General features: G+C 40.0%; 1 protein-coding gene across 6 annotated transcripts in view; it reads left to right on the forward strand.

Moving 5' to 3' along the window:
- IQGAP2 (IQ motif containing GTPase activating protein 2) overlaps positions 1 to 27,212 on the forward strand; it is a 289,377-nt gene that overhangs the window by 151,913 nt on the left and 110,252 nt on the right. For all 6 annotated transcript variants that reach the window (XM_027604836.2, XM_027604841.2, XM_027604837.2 and 3 more), the window contains 5 exons: positions 1,079 to 1,155; positions 15,336 to 15,403; positions 16,002 to 16,115; positions 16,763 to 16,941; positions 18,794 to 18,881. In XM_027604836.2, the coding sequence (XP_027460637.1) occupies positions 1,079 to 1,155; positions 15,336 to 15,403; positions 16,002 to 16,115; positions 16,763 to 16,941; positions 18,794 to 18,881 (526 nt within the window). The remainder of the gene's footprint in view (positions 1 to 1,078; positions 1,156 to 15,335; positions 15,404 to 16,001; positions 16,116 to 16,762; positions 16,942 to 18,793; positions 18,882 to 27,212) is intronic.

The raw sequence follows: 27,212 nt of genomic DNA on the forward strand, positions 1-27,212 counted from the left end.
AAATATCTACTGAAAGCCAGCAATGCCAGTATGTTTATCTTTTTCTTAGAAGCTTCAAGCCTAATTATTCATTTTTTGGTGCTTGGGAACAGAGAGGTTTGGTGCCCTATTCTGAAATCTGTTTCTTATCAAGCTTTTAGTTTCAGGTTTAAAAGTAGTATAAATGTGTTCAAACATATTTAGGTGTTTATGCAAAAAAGTAATCAGGTGTTCAGAAAATACAGGGATGTTCATTGCAGTGACATTTAATAGGGACAAGTTGGGGCAAAAAAAAAAAAGTTCAGCCTTGGAGAGCTAGCTTAAATTATCATTCAAAAAGATCAAAGAATCACAAACATCTATTAGAAATAATGTTCTAGTAGAATAATGAAGGGGATGGAAAACAGTCATCTTCTATGGTACTATAATAATACTATACTATAGTATTACTGGGGTTATGGTATTACAGTTTTGTTTCCACATACAGACATAAACATAAAAAGAGACACATACTGAAAAAAGACTGGAAGAAAGTATACCAAAAGGCTAATGGTAACAATCTAGGAAGTGAGATTATAGGTAATGTTTCTTTCATGCTTCATTTACTTTCCAGATGTTATTTGGTAAAATGTATTCCTTCAAGCAGAAAAGAATATCATTGTGTGTTGTGTGTGTGCATACCTGTATACCCAAGTGTGAGGCTAGGTATTTAACGTTATAATAAAACACTGTACGCTGGACATCCTTTTCAGGCTAGGGTACCTGTAGGCAGTCACAGGAATGACCCTGCTACAGAGAGCACAGCCTGACGGGGCTTGCCACATGTGGAGTGAAACTGCCACCTAGCCTTGTGGATGCAGCCTCCTGGCAGTGGCCTCCTGGAAATCCCCCGATCTCCTGAGCCCACTAGGAGGCATACTGTCAGGGGACCAGATGCACCAATGGGTCAGCCTGTAGAGCGAAAGGGAGCAACAATGGAGGGCTTCCTCTACATTTAAATAAATACAGCAAAGACAATCCAAGTAGCATCATTTGGGAGATTTAAAGATACTGTGCAAAGCAGAACATAATAAAACACACTGTTTCTTTTGTTTTCCAGATATTTTATCCAGAAACAACAGATGTCTATGACCGGAAAAACATACCGAGAATGATATACTGCATTCATGCATTGAGGTGGGGAAAAAGATACAACTAAGAGTGGAGGAAGTAGATTTAAATGAAACTGTAGTTTCTGTTTTAGAAGAGGGATTTTAAGTTACTTAAATAATCTGAAGAAATTTTTATTGGATTGAGTTGTTTAGTAGAATTTGGCACAAATTTTTTAAATTGTCACAGAAGTCCAATCCTTGAACTGGAAAAATATTTTTCCTGATTTTTTAAGTCTAATTCAAAACAGAATACCAGAAAATTAATGAAAGACCTGTAAGCATAATGAGAAAATTGAAGTTGAAACTTCTACGGATCTCATAATATGTTGCCATATTCTTGAGTTGTGATCTAGTTTACCAGTATAGCCAAATACATCAAATGAGCAGCTTTAATGGTCATTATAATTTTGATACTCTTAAATTATCATTTGGCTTCAATTCTCATTATAGACTAAAGAAGTCCAATATAAGGATAGTTTCTTTTGACCTTTGCTCAATAGAACTTGCACCATGAGGGTAAAGAAGAAGCATAAGAGTTGCTTTGAGTTAGTCAAAGCAAGATATGTTCTTTTTTTTTTTTTTTTTTTTAAGAAGGAGAGGAGGAGGGAAAAAGAGAGAGAGAGAGAGGGAATCTTAGGCAGGCTTCATGCCCAGTGTGGAGCCCAACTCAAGGCTGAATCTCACAACCCTGAGATTATGACCTGAACCAAAATCAAGAGTTGGACACTTAACCAACTGATCCACCCAGGCATCCCAAGATAACTATCACTCATTAATTTAAAGCAATTGTTTGATAACTTAATTTTTGAAAATGCTTAAATTGTGCTAGTTCACAGATAATTTTTTATCTTACTGGACTGGAAGAAACGTTATTTTTAGTTGGTAACAAAGATGATTTTAAAAATCTGGGTTATGGCTGTCATCTTGCATTCACGCAGGTAATGGCTGGAAGACTTCATGTCTAATTAAATTTTAAATTTCTTCTAGAACATCTGCCTTGTGTTTATATCACTAGAAGTCATTTTCCTGGCAGAGTCTTCTGTGTAGAGGTTTATATTAACTTCTTCCTGGCTCTTTTCCTCTCCAAAGGAAAAGGTTTCTACAATAATTCATTGCACTGCTGGCCTACTAGAAAAGAATTTTGATTATGTCATGTAATTTGACTTTTCCCCCGATCAGTACTTACGAGATTTCTTTGGAAGATGACAGTTGCTAGAAATACAGACCAAATGTAGGTGCCTTTCTTTTTATTCTAGTAATTTAGAATGGGGTAGAGGGCGGGATCACTTCTATGCCTGCCTCCTCATGTGTGGCTAGTATATCATTATGCCAGCAGTGTTTCTAAAAGCTTTCTGTGCAAAAGTGTTTGTCTTGAGGAATATTTTCAAATGGGTTGCCCAACATTCCTTGTCAAATATTTTTCAGAGCTTAGAATGATCACTTAACACTGCACTTAGTACTGCTTTTGTGACCTGCTAAGCCAGCTCCCATTAGTTAATGTCATTATCATATCTACCCATCATAGTGCTAATCTCCAAATCTGTGGCATGCTCTTGGAGTATCCTGGAGAAGCTTAAATTGATTTCCCGACATGGACACCTGGGGTGTTAATGTTAAGCTGCTTATGAAAAAATGGTGTGCTAAGTTCCTTTCTAGTGATGTCACTGTTCTTGCACAGAAATTATATAGAACTGCACTGAGGCTTACAAATCGGTTTGTGATCATTTCAACAATGGCTTCAGCAACTTGGTAATTGAAGAACAGGCAACTTCTTATTCTTGCCACTTGTATGTGAATGTTGGTGTGATATTTTCTAGGACTGTTTTTCTCAGCCATGCAATTACTCATGGAAGTCTCCATTACTGTTAATCATTCTGGAGCAGATTCCTCTTGAGCCTGTCCCTTACCAGATCTGACCTTAGGTAGGACCTTTACTGTTTACTTAATAAACAGCATTCCCTGGGAGACTCTCCTTCACTTTTCTCTGTCCTAAACGTACTGTATGGCTGCTGCTTGGTATAGAACGGAGAAGTCTCAAGTATATCTAAAATTTTTTGCTATCAAAAGTTTTTCTCTCTGTGGTTTAGAATACAGTCACTCAAATGAGGCTGATATTCTGCTCTGTTGGCCAACACACATTTGGGAGCTGGGTAGCAGAGCCCTTTAATAAGTACAGTGGGTTCGCTCTCACTGAATAATTAGAAGTGATGCTGGAAATGAACACATACATGTCTGGCCATTATATCCCGGCTGGGGATACAGCAACATTGCTGATGTAGAAAGTCATCATTACTGGACAGGGAATTGGGCAGGTCAGAGGTTCTGAGTACAGATCAGGAGCCAATGGAAAGATCCCCCAGGTACCCAGGCACTACCTTCCTGCTACCCCAGCCCATGGGCCTGGTGTGATCTGCAATGTTAGCTCTCAGCCTCACCAACTTGTGTTCTGCTCCCTGTCTTCTTGATTTGGGCTTAACAACCTCATTAAGATCCTCTGGGGTTTTGCCCTGGCTTCCTGTTTGTATCTGCTTTCCATTTTTCCTGCCTGGTCCTCACTTTTTCACTCTTATTTCTGACCCTGGTCTTGTGGCCTGCCACTCATTGATCCCTTTGTCTGCAGCTTGATGTTCTCAGTGAATTGCGCCAGTGATGGTCAGCACAGCAGCCCCAGGGGAATTCCTCAAGCTTTGCTTCCTGTAGAAAGACTCACCTCAGTGAGAGGTGACCTCATTCTTTTTCCGAAGAAATGTTTGTTATCTTTTTCTTATATAAAGTAAAAAATTTAAATTCTCATCGTGGGGAAAAATTGGAAAACTCCAAAAATATACCAAAGGAGAAGCTAGCTAAAGTATCCATTATCACAACACCGATATATTGTGACTGTTTTGGTGTATTTGCACTTAAAATGTGTATGGGGCGTGTTTTCTTTTTGTGGCTTCATTTGGAATGTATGAAAGTCTGCAATGAAAAGAAACAAGTTCAAGAAGTGAGAGCCTTGCTAACAAGTTACTGCTGATGATTTTTTAACTGGGCGCTTAAGAACACTTTTTGCCTGTTGTTCGTTGCTCAATTTATAAAACAACCGTTAAATGTTTAAACATTGGTTATAAAATGGAATTAGTTGAAAAATTTTAGCAGAACTGATAGTTTGAACATGTCAGATATACCTTAAAGGGCAAATGAAATACCGGGATGTATCATTACAAACTAACACACTTAAACCCATTCTGAAAGATCCACACTACAAGTTTCACTCATTTAATTATTGATGCACTAATTTTGACTCATGCCAGGACTAGAATATATTGACCTTGAGCCAGAGTTGACATGATCATAAGGGCACCAAAAACCAAAGACCTTCACACCTGCCCGGGTTATAGATCTGGCTTCTGACCACTCAGTTGTCAGGTGGCACATGGTCCCAGTTTGGCTTCTTTTTCCCAAGGTGAGTCAGGCCCTGACTACCAGGGCATCAGTCACACCTATATAATTTTCAGTATATGGCTTCCAGGTAGGTTTTTATTTTCATTCTGGTCCCCACCACCAGCCCACCCCTCGTCCCCCAGAAATGATTTACGGCCTAAGTCTCGCTTGGCCAGTGTTACATAACCCGTTGTCCTGTCATAATGATGTATTGGCCTGATCTGTTAACAGTATTAAAAGCTTATATATGCCTTTTGAATATTTTCTTGAAATTTGTGGGGCGTTCTGGAGGTTTCTCACCCACGAGATGAAGGATTGACTCTACCTAATGTTCTTCGGTAGATTGTTCATTTGGCTGATTTATCATCTCAGACTATGTTTCTGGACCCTCTGTCTGCTTGATGATGATGTGATTGTCAGTGCCAGACGCTCTTCCTCCCTGGATGTTTCTGTCGTAAACTGCGTGTTCTTCACGCCTTTCTTGTCTTGGGTCACTTCCTTGGTTTTCCATGACACTCTGGCTTGGAGTTCCTGGTTTTTACTCTTTTGGCATAAGTGTAATATAAATAGTATAAAAATATCTATGGTCCATAGACAGATACAGAAAAAACAAAACACCTGTATTTTAATAATATGTCCCATCTTGCTAAAATCAGTACAAGTAATTATCTGTGTCTTACTTTATCAACTTGTACTACAGTTTCCTTTCTGTACACTTTGTACCATTCTCTTTTGATGATGGTTGTGAACTCCTGGCCTTTCACAGACTTCACCAGGGTTAGTATCTTCTGCTCTGATGGATCAGATTGATTTACTTTGGTCAATGGGAGCTCTTTGGGACCAGCGCCTTTGTCCTTGTAGCACCGTCCCTGACCTTATTGGAAATATCCTTGCTTTGTGGTCACAACAGGATGTTCCAGTCTTATCGTAGTTATTTCTGCTTCCAGACATGAAATCAACTCCCCTCCAAGGAATCCTTTACAAGTCATATGTTCATAATGATTTTTCTTTTTTTTTTTTTTTTAAGATTTTATTTATTTATTTGAGAGGGAGAGAATGAGAGAGAGAGAGCACGAGAGGGAAGAGGGTCAGAGGGAGACGCAGACTCCCTGCTGAGCAGGGAGCCCGATGCGGGACCCGATCCCAGGACCCCAGGATCATGACCCGAGGCGAAGGCAGTCGCCCAACCAACTGAGCCACCCAGGCGCCCATGATGATTTTTCTCATATGATAGATTAGGGTTTTAAGATTCTGCTTTTCTTACCGTACAGAGTTTCTTGGACCATTAAGACACTGACAACACCAAGCTGAAGAACAGCCTGCCTGCCCTCTGTGTTGTGGTTGGTGCTCCTGCTGCAGATCATGTCACAACCGCCCCAACAGTCACGTTTTCAAATGCAGTGATGATGCCAAAATAGCACACGTTTGGGGCTTGCATTTGTGATAATGGCTCTGGTGACCCCAGTCCCAATTAACCAGTTGTCATTGCAAATGCACTGATTGCTTAGGGAAGAAGGGCCCCTGTGCAGCACACCCGCAGTCAGGTAGCTGCCTTGCTTAGCAGGTTGATTATGTATCTGGCCCTCAGGCTTTAATGCAGAATTCTCTTTGTCTTACACTCTATGCCCTAAGGACCTTTTACCTTTTAAAAAAAAACCGGTTGATGGCTTATACCAGACTGATAGCGGGTCTGGCAGAGAACATACTTGTATTTATAAATAAGCTTCCTAGAAATAGTTTTTAACCCAAAGGGCAGGTTCTACCTTTGTCTTCTCAGGAGGGATATGCGGAGATGGCAGTATTTGGGATTCAGATGAGAAGGATGATGACACTTTATGTAGCTTTCAAATCACTCCTTGTTCAAAATTCCCCACACTCTAGACCATACTCTCTCCTCCTCTTCCTATCCTGAAATAGTATCAGGACTCTGTCTTCTTGTCCTACTAAATTCTAAGCTCTTCGAGACCGTGAACCATGCCTTGTCACCTAACACAGCACATACACATCACTGATGCCAGATCAAGTCTCTCGAGTTCATATTTTTTAAAATTTTAGCTGGGGTAAGGGTGCCTCAGGATTCTTTTTATTTTTGACTGAATATTAGGATTTTGACATGTTACTGGCAGTGATGTATGTGGTTAAGATGGAAAAATAATTTGGTCCTCTAGATAAAACTATTTGAAACATGGAGCCAGTGAGGGAAAATAGTAAAATGTTCTTAGTGTTGAAAATGGGGAAACTACTGTGATAAGTCCTTAAGTTATTAATTATTATTAATTGGTTATTAATAAAGGACACACTTATTTAACAAGGATCATAGTAATAAAACAAGTATATGCCTGGTACTGTTCAAAGTACTCTACAGGTAAAATCTCATTTAATCCTCACCGTATACCTATGTGGTCCATACTTTTAATAATCCCATTTTATCACGAAGGCAGTTGATGTACAGAGAGGCTAAGGTCCACAACTAGTATGTGGCGGAGTTGGAATTCAAAACTAGGCTGTGACACCAGGTCCTGGGCTGTTACTGGCTTAGTCTTTGGCCTCAGAAAGGAGTCACGTGTTTCCGTACTACTAAGAAAACTCTAAAGACAGCATCCAACTTGAACTTGAGCACAGGCCTTTCAGCTGTTGATTTCAGGAAGTTTTAAAATGAGAAATCATGGAACCTCAGAAATGGAAAGACCTTGAGAAGTTTCTTTTGTCCAGGTCTTCATTTCAGAGATGAGGGGCCTGAAAGCAGTGGATTATGTGAGGGGCTCAGAGTTACACATCTAGTTGGGGCCAGCCTGGCAACCAGGATCCGAGTCTTCGGATACTGGTCCCATGGTCTTTCTGGTTAGCCCCCAGGCTTTGATTTATAAGCATTCATCTCACATACTACACCATAAAGTGAACTGCACATGATTTGATACAGAAAAGCTGAAATAAATTCAGCTCCTACCTTGTAAGTTTGCATTTCATTACTATAGCACCTTTGTAATGTGTATATTGAAAGTAGTAGGAAAAGCCCTGATAGTATATACTATATATATATATATATATATAAATTTTTTTTTTTTTACTTTATTGCTTCCTGTACTTGAACTGATACTATTTGTACAAATGGGAGCACATGGGCCAGAGAGGCTTTAGCTACCTCAGGACAACCTCTCTGTAACTGGCCTCTAAGCTACAGAAGTGTGCTGTCCTTTTGGAGTGATAAGAGCCTCCCTATTCCACACCAAGTACTTTCATATTTGGGGAAAGCTAAGGGATGGTGATGTTCATTTCCTTGGCTTCCTTTGGAATTGCCTTAGCCCTTTGTATTGGCCCTTAGGCATGAAAGGTGCTTAAAAAGTTGTGTTGAAGAGCTCCAAGAAATTGCTCTCTTTTATATTGGACAGGTTTTTTTTTGTGTTTTTTTTTTTTAAATCAAGACTGGATTTCCTATAGGCTTCAGGTAGTGAATGGCCTCATTTGAATTTCAATGGGAAGGAGTGGGCTGCTATGGCTGATTCTTTTAGGCACGGGAATAGTGCGTAAGTCCTGAGTAACTGCCCTTTTGAGTAATCTGCTTGGAAGTGCCTCCCACGCAGAAATTTGTTATAAAACTCCCACACAGTGAGAAGTGGCGTTTTTAAAAAAGCTAATAATTTAAGCTTCAACAATGGAGGCAATAAATGTAGAAAATGGAAGCCAGATAAAAAATATACATTAACATTTAAACCTTTTTGGTAGGAGTATGTATACAAAAATGAGATTTCTAATTGATTCATACCAATTTCAGAAAATCTCTTATTTAAAATCACTTTAAAAGCCAAGATTGTTCGATCCAAAAGGTAACTTCTCAGCACCACCTTGTGGTAACTTTTAGTTAAACCAGGATGTTGGCTTATGGTAGGATTTATATTAGTATTACAGCGTACAATGGAGAAGTAGAAAGTGTAATTGGAATTAGCCACCTAATTTCTTCAGTACCACAGAGGGAAATTAGTACTTTTGTTTCATGTAATAGTTAGAGTTCCTATTACCAACAAAACTGTATTTTGTGGAAGCCTAAACACGTTTATTTTAGGAACAGTGTAGCAGAGAAAAATATTTTTTATGTAGTGGATATTCCATGCATAGTAATTAAGTGAATGGATAAACAGAGGAAATAATGTGAAAACAATTGACATGAAATTACTATAGTAGTAATTTAAAAAAATCATTTGCCATAAGAAACTGCTATCCACTGGCTACGCAGACGGGATGGAATTGACTGGGAAACAAGACAGAAGACCACAGCCCAGAAATCCCAGGATGCAGCGTGACGGGGGTATAGCTCAGTGGTAGAGCATTTGACTGCAGAAATCCCAGGATGCAGCAGAGCAAGGAGCTGCCCTGGGGCTTGCTACAAGCAAGCCAGAAAAACAGATCCCAAAGCCAGCATTAACCCGGAAGCCCTGATGTGACGAAGCAAGACATGGGGCACCCTCGTAGCGTCAGCCCCGCAATCCCACAGGGTCTCCCTAAGACTGGTGCCTGTCATGGGAACCTGTGGTCAACAATGACAAAAGGCCAGTCCCAAGCCCCAAGATAAGCCCCAGATCAGGAAATGCCAGACATTTGAGGGAAACCAACCCTCTGAAAGTAGCATTAGATTCAAGAAGAAGAAGCAACAGCCAAGGAATAAAGGAAAATATGAAAACAGGTGCTATTGGTAATTTATTCAACTCATCTATTTAACAAGTACTTATTGAACACTTAAGCTTACCAAAACAAAGGTAAAATTAAGAAAGAGGAAAATTGGAGGGGGCACCTGACTGGCTCTGTCAGTGGATCGTGCGACTCTTGATCTCGGGGTTGTGAGTTTGAGCTCCACGTTGGGTGTGGAGATTACTTAAAAATAAAATCTTAAAAAGAAAAAAAATGGGGCACCTGGGTGGCGCAGTTGGTTAAGTGTTTGCCTTCGGCTCAGGTCATGATCTCAGTGTCCTGGGATGGAGCCCCAGTCCAGCTACCTGCTCAGCAGGGAGCCTGCTTCTCCCTCTCTCTGCCTTTCCTCCCCCCCACCCCACTCTGCCCACTCTCTCAGATAAATAAATGAAATTTTTAAAAACAAACAGAAACCCCCACAGTGTTAAGCAATTATAGATAGAAAATCGGTTGTTAGAAGACATTTAATGGATGCCTCCTACTTAAATTTTATGGTCACATTTTCAAAGTTTCTCCCATTAAATTATGTTTATATTTTCTTTGTAGGTTAGTTCATGTATATTTTTAAATTTAGTTGTAAAAAGAGAAGAGAAAGATGCAAATAAGATACTATGAAAGAAATCGAAGAGAGAATGATTTTTTGTCATTTCTTAATGTGTGGCTTTTATTTTCCTAGAATTCTTTTACAGCTTTGCCATACCTATCCATTTAATTCTGTTTAATTTTGTAGTATGTGTTAGTACAAAGGAACTGTTGAAGAGGTTGACATTTCATTTGTTCCGCATGATGTGGGCTCCCTTTCAACAGGAATATTTTTTCCATGTAATAATGAGTTGAGAAGTGGCTCGTAAAATATTATAGTTTTGAAAATGTCAGCCTACTAGTTTTAATCCCAATGACTTGTTTGGCGTAAACCTTAGGTAATAAGGTCTTCAGAGGCTGTGTAAATAGTTTTATATCCCTGAGTATCTCTAAAGACCTAGAATTTACACTAAGAAATGTGGGGCACCTGGGTGGCTCAGTCATTAAGCGTCTGCCATCTGCTCAGGTCATGATCCCAAGGTCCTGGGATCGAGCCTCACATTGGGCTCCTGGCTCAGCCAGGAGCCTGTTTCTCCCTCTCCTGCTGCCCCTGCTGGTGTTTCCTCTCTCGCTGTCTCTCTCTCTGTGTCAAATAAAATAAATAAATAAAATAAACTAAGGAATGTGTCCTGTCTTTCTAGCTTTGAATTATGAATACATACTGCCTATGTTATACTGAAGAATGTTCAGAGTCTAATACGTTTTCCACCTGTGGGTAAGATATGAAAATCATATTGGAATTTAGTACTAAAATTACAATTACCATATGTTTAAAATGTCATTTGTTCTTTGTTCTTTGGTTGTGGTTTTGAGGGAAAAGGGGAGAAACCAAAGAAAAGTAAATTTGCCCCCTCCAAAAAATATTTAAAATTCAAAAAATCATTAATAGGCGTTTCCTGGAAGAAAGGGACATAGAACAATTTGTGTTTGAACAAATGTTTATCCTCAGAACAAAAGGAGATGCAGACTTAAATAACATTTTTGGCTATCAGATTTGCAAGATTTTCACTGCTAGTATTCTGTGGTAAGTGGACAAAAAAAATGGCATTCTCCGGCAGGGATGTCCACTATCACCACTGCTATTCAACATAGTATTAGAAGTCCTAGCCACAGCAATCAGAAAACAAAAAGAAATCAAAGGCATCCACATCGGCAAAGAGGAAGTCAAACTCTCACTCTTTGCAGATGATATGATATTTTATGTGGAAAACCCAAAAGACTCCACCCCAAAACTGCTTTAGAACTCATACAGGAATTCGGTGGCGTGGCAGGATATAAAATCAATGCACAGAAATCAGTGGCATTCGTATACACCAACAACAAGACAAAAGAGAGACAAATTAAGGAGTGAGTCGATTCCATTTACAATTGCACCCAAAACCATAAGAACCTAGGAATAAATCTAACCAAAGAGGCAAAGGATCTGTACTCAGAAAACTATAAAATACTCATGAAAGAAATTGAGGAAGACACAAAGAAATGGGAAAATGTTCCATGCTCATGGATTGGAAGAACAAACATTGTGAAGATGTCAATGCTACCTAGAGCAATCTACACATTCAATGCAATCCCCATCAAAATACCATCCACTTTTTTCAAAGAAATGGAACAAAGAATCCTAAAATTTGTATGGAACCAGAAGAGACCCCGAATAGCCAGAGGAATGTGGAAAAGAAAAGCAAAGTTGGCAGCATCACAATTCCGGACTTCCAGCTCTATTACAAAGCAGTCATCATCAAGACAGTATGGTCCTGGCACAAAAACAGACACACAGATCAATGGAACAGAATAGAGAGCCCAGAAATGGACCCTCCACTCTATGGTCAACTCATCTTTGACAAAGCAGGAAAGAATGTCCAATGGCAAAAAGACAGTCTCTTCAACAAATGGTGTTGGGAAAATTGGACAGCCACATGCAGAAGAATGAAACTGGACCATTTCCTTACACCACACACAAAAATAGACTCCAAATGGTTGAAAGACCTAAATGTGAGGCAGGTGTCCATCAAAATCCTAAAGGAGAACACAGGCAGCAACCTCTTCGACCTCAGCCACAGCAGCTTCTTCCTAGAAACATTGCCAAAGGCAAGGGAAGCAAGGGCCAAAATGAACTATTGGGATTTCATCAAGATAAAAAGCTTTGCACAGCAAAAGAAACAGTCCACAAAACCAAAAGACCACCGACAGAATGGGAGAAAATATTTGCAAATGACATATCAGATAAAGGGCTAGTATCCAAAATCTATAAAGAACTTCTCAAACTCAACACCCAAAGAACAAATAATCCAATCCAGAAATGGGCAGAAGACATGAACAGACATTTTTCCAAAGAAGACATCCAAATGGCCAACAGACATGTGAAAAAGTGCTCAACATCGCTTGGCATCAGGGAAATCCAAATCAAAACCTCCATGAGATACCGCCTCACACCAGTCAGAATGGCTAAAATTAACAAGTCAGGAAACGACAGATGTTGGCGGGGATGTGGAGAAAGGCGAACCCTACTACACTGGTGGTGGGAATGCAAGCTGGTGCAACCATTCTGGAAAACACTATGGAGGTTCCTCCATATGGAGGAAAATAGAGCTACCATACGATCCAGCAATTGCACTACTAGGTATTTACCCCAAAGATACAAATGTAGGGATCCGAAGGGGTACGTGCACCCCGATGTTTATAGCAGCAATGTCCACAATAGCCAAACTGTGGAAAGAGCCAAGATTTCCATTGACAGATGAATGGATAAAGAAGATATATACACAATGGAATGTATATATACACAATGGAATATTATGCAGCCATCAAAAAGAAAGATCTTGCCATTCGCAGCAACGTGGATGGAACTGGAGGGTGTTATGCTGAGTGAAATAAGTCAATCAGAGAAAGACATGTATCATATGACCTCACTGATATGAGGAATTCTTAATCTCAGGAAACAAACTGAGTGTTGCTGGAGTGGTGGGGGGTGGGAGGGACGGAGTGGCTGGGGGATAGACATTGGGGAGGGTATGTGCTATGGTGAGCGCTGTGAATTGTGCAAGACTGTTGAATCACAGATCTGTACCTCTGAAACAATGCAATATATGTTAAGAAAAAAAAAAGAAGATAGCAGGAGGGGAAGAATGAAGGGGAGTAAATTGAAGGTGGAGACGAACCATGAGAGACGATGGACTCTGAAAAACAAACTGAGGGTTCTAGAGGGGAGGGGGGTGGGGGATGGGTTAATGGGTTAGCCTCGTGATGGGTATTAAAGAGGGCACGTTCTGCGTGGAACCCTGGGTGTTGTGCACAAACAATGAATCATGGAACACTACATCAAAAACTAATGATGTAATATATGGTGATTAACATAACAATAAAAAAATTTTTAAAGAAAAAAAATGGCGTTCTCATGTATTGGTGGTAGAATAAGGTCACACCCTTCAGCAGGTTCTTAGGTTTAGCTAAGCATTCAGTGTCTCCTGACTGCTGTAAACCATGTCTGGTACTAGTTGCTCAGAAGGATCTGAGAAGCCGGGAAAATCAATCAGCTGGAAGGACAGCATCAAGTGCTTGCTCTTCAGTGGGAGACTTCATGACACTCCCCATAGTTGCCCACACAGCCATCTGAAAGCTGTTTCCTTTGGTACCCCGGGTGACAGCTTAGGTGCTAAGAAGTGATGCTCCTTTTGGTGGGTACAGGAGCCTCCCTGCTATAGAGCCTCAACCCCCAGGAGCCAGGGTCTATTGTAACACCTTCCCATTGGGTTTCCCAGTTTCCTGCAAGGAGTATGGGAGTTAGAAGAGTCACCAAACTTGGGAACACCTAAGCATATGATGCCTGCTAGGTATTTATAATCCCTTCAAATCATTTATCAGTGAGGGGTTATTTTTCTCCTAAGCAGTGATGCTTACTAATACGGTTATCAGTGTACCTTTATCAGGTTCCTAGAGGAACAGAGCTAGAAATTTAAAAGTCAGATCTTTCCCAGAAGGGAACGGGGTTTTGTTAACCCTTTACTCACAAAGAATGAGTGTGGTTTCTTTTTTAGAACACAATTTAACACTATATACTGAAAGCTTTGTGCGTATATCCTTTCAACCCAGCAGTATTGTTTTTAGGGATTTATTGTAACAAATACAATGTATGCACAAAGACATATCTGTATATAGGTAGGTTCACCACAGCATTATTTGCAATGGGGAATAGTGACCATCTAAATGCAATTGGTTAGGAAAAATACAGTATGTTCATATTATGAATACTCTGTGAGTTTATGGAATAAGTTTTTCCAGAAAAAAAAGACATTAAAAGTCTTTATATCAAAATATTTAGTGTTTACCTTTGATGTTCTGCTGTGTAATTTTTATTTTAGCCATGAATCACCAATTTTTAACTTTGACCATGTGTTACTTTTCTAAATGATTGTGTTTTGCAGAAATGATCAATGAAGGTCACTTTAAATACATGCTCCTTAAATTGAATAATCAGACATTTTACGAGTTTAATACCATTTAAAAAGGCTTGATCTTGAATTCCTTTAATGAAATTTTATACATTTTATAATCTCCTCAGGTGTATCTCACCTCAGCTTCTAAAGTGATGATCTCGAAATGTATCAAGCCAATGAAATCATTCTCAGTTCATTTTCTCATATAAGTTATTGTATAATTTCTAACTTCTAATTAAAATCTCATAAATTAAAAGCCTATCAAAATTGATAAAGTGAATACAGATTTTTTTTTTTTTTAGTTGGTCTATAGGATTACTCTTCAGGGCTGAGGAAGTTAGAGTCATTATGGAAAGAAACTGTGGTTTGGTGATTAAATGAGGAAAGCCATATAACCACATATTTGCATATTTGGTAAAATTTAGATGCCAGCCCTCTGCTCTTTTTGTCAAGTTATGGGTAGTTAGTGCATGCCATCATTATGTCCTAAGGGGTTTTAAATACACACACACACACACACACACACACACACACACACACACACACAATTTATTCTCCATCTTCCACTTAGTAGTATGTCCACATCATGGTTTATCACCCCATCTGCTGATAGTCTTTCCACTCTATTTGTTTCAGAAAATGGAAAAGAAATAGGTCCTCAAGGGGTGTGTGGTACTTAAAGGAATATTGAAAAGGAATATATAATTTGAGCTGTACTTTCAACAAAATAAGAGTCATAGAAGGAGTATTCAAGGAAATGTTCATTGGATTTATTCCTGCATATTTTGTACTAATTGTGTTTCTTATTCTCCTTACAAATGGGTAGTAGAGAGTTAGTTGACCCTATGGAAATGCCATGTACTGAAGAAGATTGGTCTTTGGGACTTAGCCTATGATTGTAGTCCCCGTCCACCAGGGACTGTTACCTCAGGACTCAGTTTCTCCACCTAAGAAATGGATGGATTAGATGAGATAATCTCTTAGGTCTTTCTCAACTAAAAAAGTCCTTAGGACTTAAGTAATTTTTAACACTAAGATTTATGATGATAAAACTTCTGAACTGATAATTTTATGTTCTGTCTTTCAGTTTATACCTGTTCAAACTAGGAATAGCACCCCAGATCCAGGATTTGTTGGGCAAAGTAGACTTCACAGGTATTACTCTTTATTTTTACATTGTCATTTTACTAAGAAATGTATCAATACTTGTCCTTTTGATAGCATTGATTCCTGTTTTTCCTCTGTATTGATCAGAGGAGAAAACTTTATTATCTTGTTTGTATTCAACCACTTTTCCTTTCACCACATTTGTGAAATGAGAAATAGGCTGACTTCTTCCTAAGGTTCTTGTTTAGAAATGCCCCACCTTCTTGATGAAGACACTTCTTTCCCCTTTTTTTTTTAATAATGGTATTTTTAATATTCTTCTTTGTTTGTTGTTTTTTAGAGAGAGTACACACTCGTTGGGGAGGAGCAGAGGGAGAAGGAGAAAGAGAATCTTAAGCAGGCTCCACGCGCAGCGTGGAGCCCAGTGCAGGGCTTGATCTCACGATCTGAGCCAAAATCAAGGCTCGGTCACTTAACTGACTAAGCCACCCAGATACCCCCTTTAATATTCTTTATTCAGAAAAATAAGCCTTGGATTTCTGGGAGAGAGACCATGGGATGATGACATTTCTTGATGTAAATATATTCATTCCTGTTTCCATCTCTGTGTCTTGCTTTGATATTGTTTGTTGTTGTTCTTTTTCAGAGGAAGAAATTAGTAATATGAGAAAGGAACTTGAGAAATATGGAATACAAATGCCATCTTTCAGCAAAATAGGTGGGATTCTGGCTAATGAACTGTCAGTGGATGAAGCTGCTTGTGAGTCTATTTAAAATCAGAACTTACTATTGACATGAGACTTACCTATACTTTATTTATTGATTTGGGTTACAAGAAAGAATATTTAGAAGATACTTTCAGCCCCCTTTTGAAGTTTTTGTTGTATGTATTGTAGATGGTTAAGTTACGCATATGAGATATAACCATGTAATTGATTTAGACTTTAAACATCTACATGCGCAATGTGAATAAGAGTTTTCAGAAATACCTTTACTCAAAATATTTCTTTGCTTTTTCTGTGTCATCAGATTTTAGTGGTAGAGTACATTGCTTTATTGTCCTTAAGTGTTGCAAGTTAAATTGCCAGTATCATTTGGAAACAAACTGGTACTTTAACAATGTCTACATACCCCTTCAGCCCTCGGTGGCTGACATAGCACTTGGTTTATTTTAGCCATTCATAAATTCATAGCGATTACATGGCGGATGCTGAGACAGGACTCAAGCGAGATGGGCAAATGGAGAGGTTGTCAGGGGGTTGCTCTGTGAAGTGTCTAGGGTGTCTTTTTGGCCTTTTTAACTCGAAGCCAGAGAAGAAAGTAAAACTGCTTACATTCATGCAGTGTCCGTGAAACTGTCCATGTTGTCTTTGGCTCATGAAAATCATTTTTTTCCCCTCTTTCCAGTGCATGCTGCAGTTATAGCCATTAATGAAGCTATTGAAAAAGGAATAGCGGAACAAACCATTAAAACGTTAAGAAACCCAAATGCAGTTTTAACTTTAGTAGATGACAGCCTCGCACAGGAATACCAGAAGGAACTCTGGGAAGCCAAGAAAAGGAAAGAGGAAAGTGCAAGACTGAAGGTATTTAATTAGATTCTCAGTAATACGGCTCTGAGTGGCTAGTTTGAAAAAGCCTTGATGTTACAAGTGATCATTTTAACTCACCTGGCAGTGGTCTGTATAGCTGTAGGCAGTTGGTTTGCATGGAATGTAAAAGTAAAAGCAGATCGTGCACGATGTAAAGAAAAGAGGTTTCCTTTTATGCTGATTCTTACAGGTTACAAGGATTGAAGGTCATGTCATAAACTTATTATTTACCCGGGAAGTGTGGAAGTAATGGCTCAAGATCTCCCCTTGTTTGGCATCACCTGCAGACCTTGTATTAGCTGGGTTACCTGTAGATTTCTTAATAGAGGTTCATGATTCAGTGTGGTGAAGCTGAGAGCTGATGTTTTTGAATTCACTCTCGCATTTTGCCTTCCCATCTCTGCATGGCAGCCTGACCCTGAGTTGATACTTCTGCCTTCCCTCTAGCGTTACTGAGGACTTTGATGACGTACAGAGCTTCCACTTCCTGGCCATCTTTCTCCTCCTTAAGCTTCTGCCATGTCAGCCTCAGCTCCATTAGCAAAACTTTCCACTTGATCTTACTGCCTTCTCTCACCTGGTGGCTTCTGCCTGCATGTGGCACGCTTGCCCGCCCTGCCTGCCTGCCTCAACTTCGGCTGCTCAGCTGCCGAGGTTCTCCTCTGCATCTCTCAGTGTCTCCTCTCCCTCCTGCCTCTGCCTACGGGGATTCTGTAAGGTCTGACCTCCAGTCACGTCGGTCTCTGTTCCTCCTCAGACAAGTTCATCCGCTTGCTGAGGCAATCACCTGTCAGCTTGATACCGGGCCCCTCGAATGCTCCTCCAGATGACTTCATCTCTCTGTCCCATGCACCTTACCCCTCACCACCTAGGAAGAGTGTTTATTTCTACCCTGCCCTTCTCACACACATGCCCCTCGCTGACCTGCCTCTGGAATGACTTCCACGATGTTTTAGAACTCTGTCCACGCCCCGCCCCCCACTCCTGTGTTCTATCCATCACTGCATTCTGTTGCCTCTTCTTGCCAGGATTACATCTGTCCCACACCTTCTAGTCTCACCACTCTGGCCCCAGCCCTGCCTCCCAACCATGCCTCAGTGTTCTTGCACATCTTCCTTACAGGTGGCCCTGCTTCCTCCCATCCTGCAAGCCAATCCCTCTTAGCTACAGATCGGATATCAGCCCCCAGAAAGCTCCCTGGGTTCCCTACTGCCTACCGAGTTAAGTATAGGCCCTTCGCTTGGCTTTAAAGAAGCCTCCGGAATGCCCACTCAGCCTCCCCATCATTCTGGCTAACCCTGAACACGCGCTCTAGGCCGTAGCCCAACGTGCCAAGCTGTCTCACCTTTGTGACCAAATCCTGTGGTCTACATCCTGCTCCCTGCTCTGCCCTTAACATCGCTCTGTTCCTCCAAGCCCTCCTCAATTGTTTTCTCTTTTTCAAGTGTTGTTTTCCAACTAAATATGTACTTCTCCTCTTAAATGTATTCTCTTCTATGTATAGCTGTTATTTATGATGTCAGTTTTATTAGACTGAATCAAATGAAATTGCCAACATTCCACTGACTTCAATCTACCAAAAAATGGTGGTATGGTCAAGTGGTCCAACATGGTGTTTGCTACGTTAGACAGGCCCTTTCAGAGAGTCACTGGGGCTGCTGTTCGTCTTGGCCAGGCCTATCTAACCCTAGTTCCCTGCACAGAGCGAGCACTCTTCTCTGCTTATATTGAATTCAGATGAATATAAGTAAACGGTTTTTCTCACTCTTTGCATTTTGCTTTTGAATACCGAGCTTCGGACATATTTTATTTAACCTCAGGAATGAGTGAAGACTTTGTTTTGTAGAATAACTGCATTTCAGAAGAAGAAAGAGATGCCTATGAAGAACTGCTGACCCAGGCAGAAATCCAAGGCAATATCAATAAAGTCAACAGTAAGTAATGGATTGCATGAAGGAAATGGCTACTGCTAGAAGACACAAATTCTCCTCGTCAGAATCTCCCCAAGACTCTCAACTGGTAGCCTTGTAACACTGCCTTATGTGATGAAAATTCCACTCAGTGTCACTGTTGTTCTTAATTGTGGTGTATGGTCTGGCAGTTTCCCATGGAAATTTTAGGTGATCTTGCTCCACTGCCCATGCAAAGTATCTCAAAGTATCTTGAAGCTAGTTTAGCTCTCCCTTCCTGTTTTATCATAGGTACAGTGTATGTCATATTTTGAACCTGTCCCTTATTGGGCTAACAGAGAAGGCTATCTAGTAAAAGATTATGACTTAAGGATTATCATTTCCTGCCCATGATTATGTGTCAATCTTTGGAATTGAAAAGGTATTGTTGACACCTCTGCTCTTTATTACTTCCCAATTATTAGTCGGCGGTTTGTAAGAATTGTTTTCTTACAGCTTGTATAGTTTTTCTTGGCAAGTCAGTGAGACTGGATAGGCAATGACATTGCATGGTGACAGGTTTGAATCCCAAGTCCCTGAACCTCTGTGGAGTCTCACAGTTCAGTTCCTTTTTGTACCCGTTTCAGTTGTGTGACTATAAAGAACAGAAAACTCAGGTAATTAAAGTGAGCATATGCAAGTTCGGAGAGATTAATCTCCTTATTAGTCTCTTCTCCCCTCTCTAATAAAATTTGGTTTCACTTGAGGCAGTAAGGAATTCTACTTGACATTTATTTCCCCTAGGGCAACTTAAAGAGCCCCTATATGCACAAAAAACGAATACGTGAAAGATCATTTAGCCCATTTAACAAAGCATGTGAACCATCCGCCACAGTTAAACTTGGGAGTATCCACTAATTACAACACTCCTAAACTTTCTCTTTGATTCAACCTCATAGATGAGCTTTGAATGTTCTTAACACCTTCAAAGAAACTATAGGTTTTACCGTAAAGTTTGCTCCCAAGTCGCTGGTAGAGACCTATCCAAAGGGTTCAAACAGTAATTAAAGGAGGCCCAGAGAAAATTGATGTAAACATCTAGGAGTTAACAACTGAGTAGGTTTGAGAATTTCCCTCACACACAAACCTGCTGAGAGCTCCCCAGTAACTCTTTTTAAGGGAACACCTTAACATTGTAGAATGCATGTTCCTCTTCTTTTATTCTTACTTAATTTCAAACCTAAGAAACATAATTTTAAGTTTCTCTTTCTGCTCTGTTTGAAAGATGAGAATTTCATTATGCTTGACAGAAATGAATCACAGGAAGAAATTAATACTCCCAGCAAGACAGCTGAGGTCCATAAACTCGGTGAAGAAATGATTCCATAGCCTTCTGCCATCCTTTATTTTTGAAAAGTTTATAACCACTAAAACAGGTTTCTTCTTCATTTTAAATAAAAGGCCTTGTATGAATGTTTTAATACTTACTGACATAATTTCCTGACCACAAATTTAATGCCACATTGCTTATACATTTTTAAATAAAAGGTATGAGATGATTTGCACTAATGCATAACCAGCTTAAATTATGAAGGACATTGCCGTGTTTGATGGCTTTAAGTGTGTAGAACATGATGATTCTGAAGTTTTTTTTATCTCTCCCCATCTGAAAATTTATAGTCAAGTCGAACTAAGAAGAGTCTTGAAAGACCCCTAAAGTATATTTTAATCAGTGACGTGACAATAAGACAACTGTATGCTTTAAAATATATGAGTATAGCTACTTGACAAGCTTTATCTCAACCCTGTAGGTTGTTATACTAAAATGTTAAGGTGTCTACGTTCATAATAGCCAGAGAAGTGACATAAGGGACAGTTTTGACAGCAATGTCACCGGCTCTGTCGGCGGAGGCTTCAACTTTGTCTGACCTGTAGTCATTTAACTTTGGGTTTGGCCCATGCATTCCATTCATTACAAGACATATTTTGTTAAGACCAGGGCTGGAAGTTTGGTTAAATGCACAGTATAAAAGAGTGGGACAGCTCACTTTATTTATTTTTTTTAGAAGAAATGGTTCATAAAGAATGTCTGAAGGGTAGGATTTCTGGTACTCTTTTACCATCCAGTGGTGCAAACTCACAAAATGGAGTTTTCAGAGGGGAAGTAGGATCTTATCCAGAATAATGACAGACACAGCTGAGAGGCCATGGGTGACACTCACAGAACAGCAGAGGCCACGCATGTCCACCGACCTTCCTTTCTGGGATTTTTTTGTTGGCTGCATCAGTTCTTATAACAGAAAAATAGGTTTGGGTTCTTAGAGTCCTTTAGAAGAAGTTTAAGTTTTTGGTGGGTGTAACTAAGAAGATTGCATTGGCTGGAAGTATTTCCTGCTATTGAATGATGTGTCTCAGGAGAAAGGTTATGGAGGGTAGCTCCTTGTGAATGAGTTACAGAAGATGAATTGTCATCTGTTAAAAGGGTTAGGGTAATCTTAGGTACAATCTAGTCATGTATTAGGGAGACAGACTAACCCTTGGAAAGCTCTAGAAATCTATGGCTCTGTGTTATTTCTGCTATCCTGAAACCTTTTTTTTTAAAGATTTTATCTGTTTAGAGAGCACGAGTGGGGTGGGGGCAGAAGGAAAGGGAGAGAGAGAGAATCCCAAGTAGGCTCCCTACCCAGAGCACAGAGCCCAACATGGGACTCGATCCCATGACGCTGAGATCATGAACTGAGCCAAAGTCAAGAGCGGGATGCTTAACTGACTGAGGCCCCCAGGGACCCCTGAAGCCAACTTTATGGGGCAGAATGGTGCTGTTTCTGTCCAGTTTGCCATTGCCTGGTGGCAGAGTCACCCGTTCATTCTCCCAGTTCATCAGCAATTCTCTTCTGTTTTCTGAAAACTGTGAGGAATCTACTGTTTCAGGCACCCTCAGTTTGGTGATTAAAATTCAGATCTTGGGCAACCCTCTGGGGTCCCCTCCCTCTTTGGGAGCTTTGTACTCTATCACTCAATAAACTTTACTATCGGGCAATAAACCTTGCTTTGCTGCCGGAAGGAAGGAAGGAAGGAAGGAAGGAAGGGAGGGAGGGAGGGAGGGAGGGAGGGAAGGAAGGGAAGGAAGGAAGGAAGGAAGGAGGGAAGGAAGGAAAGAAAAAGAAAGAAGAAAATTGAAATAAGATTAAGGTCTTCATAATTTGAACATTGCAACTGGTAGAGATCTCATGGAGCTTATGATCCGATCAGATAATGTAAGCCGACACATTCCTCTGATCAAGGTTTTTGGGTTTTTTTATTATTTTTTTTAATTTTTTTATTGTTATGTTAATCACCATACATTACATCATTAGTTTTTGATGTAGTGTTCCATGATTCATTGTTTGTGCATAACACCCAGTGCTCCATGCAGAATGTGCCCTCTTTAATACCCTTCACCAGGCTAACCCATCCCCCCACCCCGCTCCCCTCTAGAACCCTCAGTTTGTTTCTCAGAGTCCATCGTCTTTCATGGTTCGTCTCCCCTTCCGACTTACTCCCCTTCATTCTTCCCCTCCTGCTATCTTCTTCTTTTTCTTTTTTCTTAACATATGTTGCATTATTTGTTGCAGAAGTACAGATCTGTGATTCAACAGTCTTGCACAATTCACAGCGCTCACCATAGCACATACCCTCCCCAATGCCTATCACCCAGCCACCCCATCCCTCCCACCCCCCACCACTCCAGCAACCCTCAGTTTGTTTCCTGAGATTAAGAATTCCTCATATCAGTGAGGTCATATGATACATGTCTTTCTCTGATTGACTTATTTCACTCAGCATAACACCCTCCAGTTCCATCCACGTTGTTGCAAATGGCAAGATCTCATTCCTTTTGATGGCTGCATAATATTCCATTGTGTATATATACCACATCTTCTTTATCCATTCATCTGTTGATGGACATCTTGGCTCTTTCCACAGTTTGGCTATTGTGGACATTGCTGCTATAAACATTGGGGTGCACGTACCCCTTCGGATCCCTACATTTGTATCTTTGTGGTAAATACCCAGTAGTGCAATTGCTGGATTGTATGGTAGCTCTATTTTCCTCCATATGGAGGAACCTCCATACTGTTTTTCAGAGCGGCTGCACCAGCTTGCATTCCCACCAACAGTGTAGGAGGGTTCGCCTTTCTCCACATCCCCGCCAACATCTGTCGTTTCCTGACTTGTTAATTTTAGCCATTCTGACTGGTGTGAGGCGGTATCTCATGGAGGTTTTGATTTGGATTTCCCTGATGCCAAGCGATGTTGAGCACTTTTTCACATGTCTGTTGGCCATTTGGATGTCTTCTTTGGAAAAATGTCTGTTCATGTCTTCTGCCCATTTCTGGATTGGATTATTTGTTCTTTGGGTGTTGAGTTTGAGAAGTTCTTTATAGATTTTGGATACTAGCCCTTTATCTGATATGTCATTTGCAAATATTTTCTCCCATTCTGTCGGTGGTCTTTTGGTTTTGTGGACTGTTTCTTTTGCTGTGCAAAGCTTTTTATCTTGATGAAATCCCAATAGTTCATTTTGGCCCTTGCTTCCCTTGCCTTTGGCAATGTTTCTAGGAAGAAGCTGCTGTGGCTGAGGTCGAAGAGGTTGCTGCCTGTGTTCTCCTTTAGGATTTTGATGGACACCTGCCTCACATTTAGGTCTTTCAACCATTTGGAGTCTATTTTTGTGTGTGGTGTAAGGAAATGGTCCAGTTTCATTCTTCTGCATGTGGCTGTCCAATTTTCCCAACACCATTTGTTGAAGAGACTGTCTTTTTGCCATTGGACATTCTTTCCTGCTTTGTCAAAGATGAGTTGACCATAGAGTGGAGGGTCCATTTCTGGGCTCTCTATTCTGTTCCATTGATCTGTGTGTCTGTTTTTGTGCCAGGACCATACTGTCTTGATGATGACTGCTTTGTAATAGAGCTGGAAGTCCGGAATTGTGATGCTGCCAACTTTGCTTTTCTTTTCCACATTCCTCTGGCTATTCGGGGTCTCTTCTGGTTCCATACAAATTTTAGGATTCTTTGTTCCATTTCTTTGAAAAAAGTGGATGGTATTTTGATGGGGATTGCATTGAATGTGTAGATTGCTCTAGGTAGCATTGACATCTTCACAATGTTTGTTCTTCCAATCCATGAGCATGGAACATTTTCCCATTTCTTTGTGTCTTCCTCAATTTCTTTCATGAGTATTTTATAGTTTTCTGAGTACAGATCCTTTGCCTCTTTGGTTAGATTTATTCCTAGGTTCTTATGGTTTTGGGTGCAATTGTAAATGGAATCGACTCACTCCTTAATTTGTCTCTCTTTTGTCTTGTTGTTGGTGTATACGAATGCCACTGATTTCTGTGCATTGATTTTATATCCTGCCACTCCACTGAATTCCTGTATGAGTTCTAGCAGTTTTGGGGTGGAGTCTTTTGGGTTTTCCACATACAGTATCATATCATCTGCAAAGAGTGAGAGTTTGACTTCCTCTTTGCCGATTTGGATGCCTTTTATTTCATTTTGTTGTCTGATTGCTGTGGCTAGGACTTCTAATACTATGTTGAATAGCAGTGGTGAGAGTGGACATTCCTGCCGTGTTCCTGACCTCAGGGGAAAAGCTCTCACTTTTCCCCATTGAGAATGATATTTGCTGTAGGTTTTTCATAGATGGCTTTTATGATATTGAGGTATGTACCCTCTATCCCTATGCTCTGAAGAGTTTTGATCAAGAAAGGATGCTGTACTTTGTCAGATGCTTTTTCTGCATCTATTGAAAGGATCATATGATTCTTGTTCTTTCTTTTGTTAATGTATTGTATCACGTTGATTGATTTGCGGATGCTGAACCAACCTTGCAGCCCAGGGATAAATCCCACTTGGTCATGGTGAATAATCCTTTTAATGTACTGTTGGATCCTGTTCTAGTATTTTGGTGAGAATTTTTGCATCCATGTTCATCAAGGATATTGGTCTGTAATTCTCCTTTTTGATGGGGTCTTTGTCTGGTTTGGGGATCAAGGTAATGGTGGCCTCATAAAGTGAATTTGGAAGTTTTCCTTCCATTTCTATTTTTTGGAACAGTTTCAGGAGAATAGGTATTAATTCTTCTTTAAATGTCTGATAGAATTCCCCTGGGAAGCCATCTGGCTCTGGGCTTTTGTTTGTTGAGAGCTTTTTGATGACTGCTTCAATTTCCTTAGTGGTTATAGGTCCGTTCAGGTTTTCTATTTCTTCCTGGTTCAATTTTGGTAGTTGATACATCTCTAGGAATGCACCCATTTCTTCCAGGTTATCTAATTTGCTGGCATAGAGTTGCTCATAATATGTTCTTATAATTGTTTGTATTTCTTTAGTGTTGGTTGTGATTTCTCCTCTTTCATTCATGATTTTGTTGATTTGGGTCATTTCTCTTTTCTTTTGGATAAGTCTGGCCAGGGGTTTATCAATCTTGTTAATTCTTTCAAAGAACCAGCTCCTAGTTTCGTTGATCTGTTCTACTGTTCTTTTGGTTTCTATTTCATTGATTTCTGCTCTGATCTTTATTATTTCTCTTCTCTTGCTGGGTTTAGGCTTTATTTGCTGTTCTTTCTCCAGCTCCTTTAGGTGTAGGGTTAGGTTGTGTATTTGAGACCTTTCTTGTTTCTTGAGAAAGACTTGTATTGCTATATACTTTCCTCTTAGGACTGCCTTTGCTGTATCCCAAAGATTTTGAAGAGTTGTGTTTTCATTTTCATTGGTTTCCATGAATTTTTTTAATTCTTCTTTAATTTCCTGGTTGACCCATTCATTCTTTAGTAGGATGCTCTTTAGCCTCCATGTATTTGAGTTCTTTCCAACTTTCCTCTTGTGATTGAGTTCTAGTTTCAAAGCATTGTGGTCTGAAAATATGCAGGGAATAATCCCAGTCTTTTGGTACCAGTTGACACCTGATTTGTGACCTAGGATGTGATCAATTCTGGAGGATGTTCCATGGGCACTAGAGAAGAATGCGTGTTCTGTTGCTTTGGGATGGAATGTTCTGAATATGGCTGTGAAGTCCATTTTGTCCAGTGTGTCATTTAAAGTCTTTATTTCCTTGTTGATCTTTTGCTTAGATGACCTGTCCATTTCAGTCAGGGGGGTGTTAAAGTCCCCCACTATTACTGTATTGTTGTCAATGTGTTTCTTTGCTTTTGTTATTAATTGCCGTATATAATTGGCTGCTCCCATGTTCGGGGCATAGATATTTACAATTGTTAGATCTTCTCATTAGATAGACCCTTTAAGTAGGATATAGTGTCCTTCTTCATCTCTTATTACAGTCTTTGTTTTAAAATCTGATTTGTCTGATAGAAGGATTGCCATCTCAGCTTTCTTTTGGTATCCATTAGCATGGTAAATGGTTTTCCACCCCCTCACTTTCAATCTGGGGGTGCCTTTGGGTCTAAAATGAGTCTCTTGCAGACAGCATATCGATGGGTCTTGTTTTTTAATCCAATCTGATAGCCTGTGTCTTTTGATTGGGGCATTGAACCCATTTACATTCAGGGTAACTATTGAAAGTTATGAATTTAGTGCCATTGTGTTGCCTGTAAGGTGACTGTTACTGTATATTGTCTGTGTTCCTTTCTGATCTATGCTGCCCTTAGGCTCTCTCTTTGCTTAGAGGACCCCTTTCAATATTTCTTGGAGGGCTGGTTTCGTGTTTGCAAATTCCTTTAGTGTTTGTTTGTCCTGGAAGCTTTTTATCTCTCCTTCTATTTTCAGTGACAGCCTAGCTGGATATAGTATTCTTGGCTGCATATTTTTCTCGTTTAGTGCTCTGAAGATATCATGCCAGTCCTTTCTGGCCTGCCAGGTCTCTGTGGATAGGTCTGTTGCCAATCTAATATTTCTACCATTGTAGGTTACTTATCTCTTCTCCCGAGCTGCTTTCAGGATTTTCTCTTTGTCTCTGAGACTCGTAAGTTTTACTATTAGATGTCGGGGTGTTGACCCATTTTTATTGATTTTGAGAGGGGTTCTCTGTGCCTCCTGGATTTTGATGCCTGTTTCCTTCGTCACATTAGGGAAGTTTTCTGCTATTATTTGCTCCAGTATACCTTCTGCCCCTCTCTCTCTTTCTTCTTCTGGGATCCCAATTATTCTAATGTTGTTTCGTCTTATCGTATCGCTTATCTCTCGAATTCTGCCCTCGTGATCCTGTAGTTGTTTCTCTCTCTTTTTCTCAGCCTTTTTATTTTCCATCATTTGGTCTTCTATATCACTGATTCTCTCTTCTGCCTCATTTATCCTAGCAGTTAGTGCCCCCATTTTTGATTGCACCTCATTAATAGCCTTTTTGATTTCGTCTTGGTTAGATTTTAGTTCTTTTATT

This window comes from Zalophus californianus, chromosome 5 (assembly GCF_009762305.2).
Source record: "Zalophus californianus isolate mZalCal1 chromosome 5, mZalCal1.pri.v2, whole genome shotgun sequence".
Classification (NCBI taxonomy): Eukaryota; Metazoa; Chordata; class Mammalia; order Carnivora; family Otariidae; genus Zalophus; species Zalophus californianus.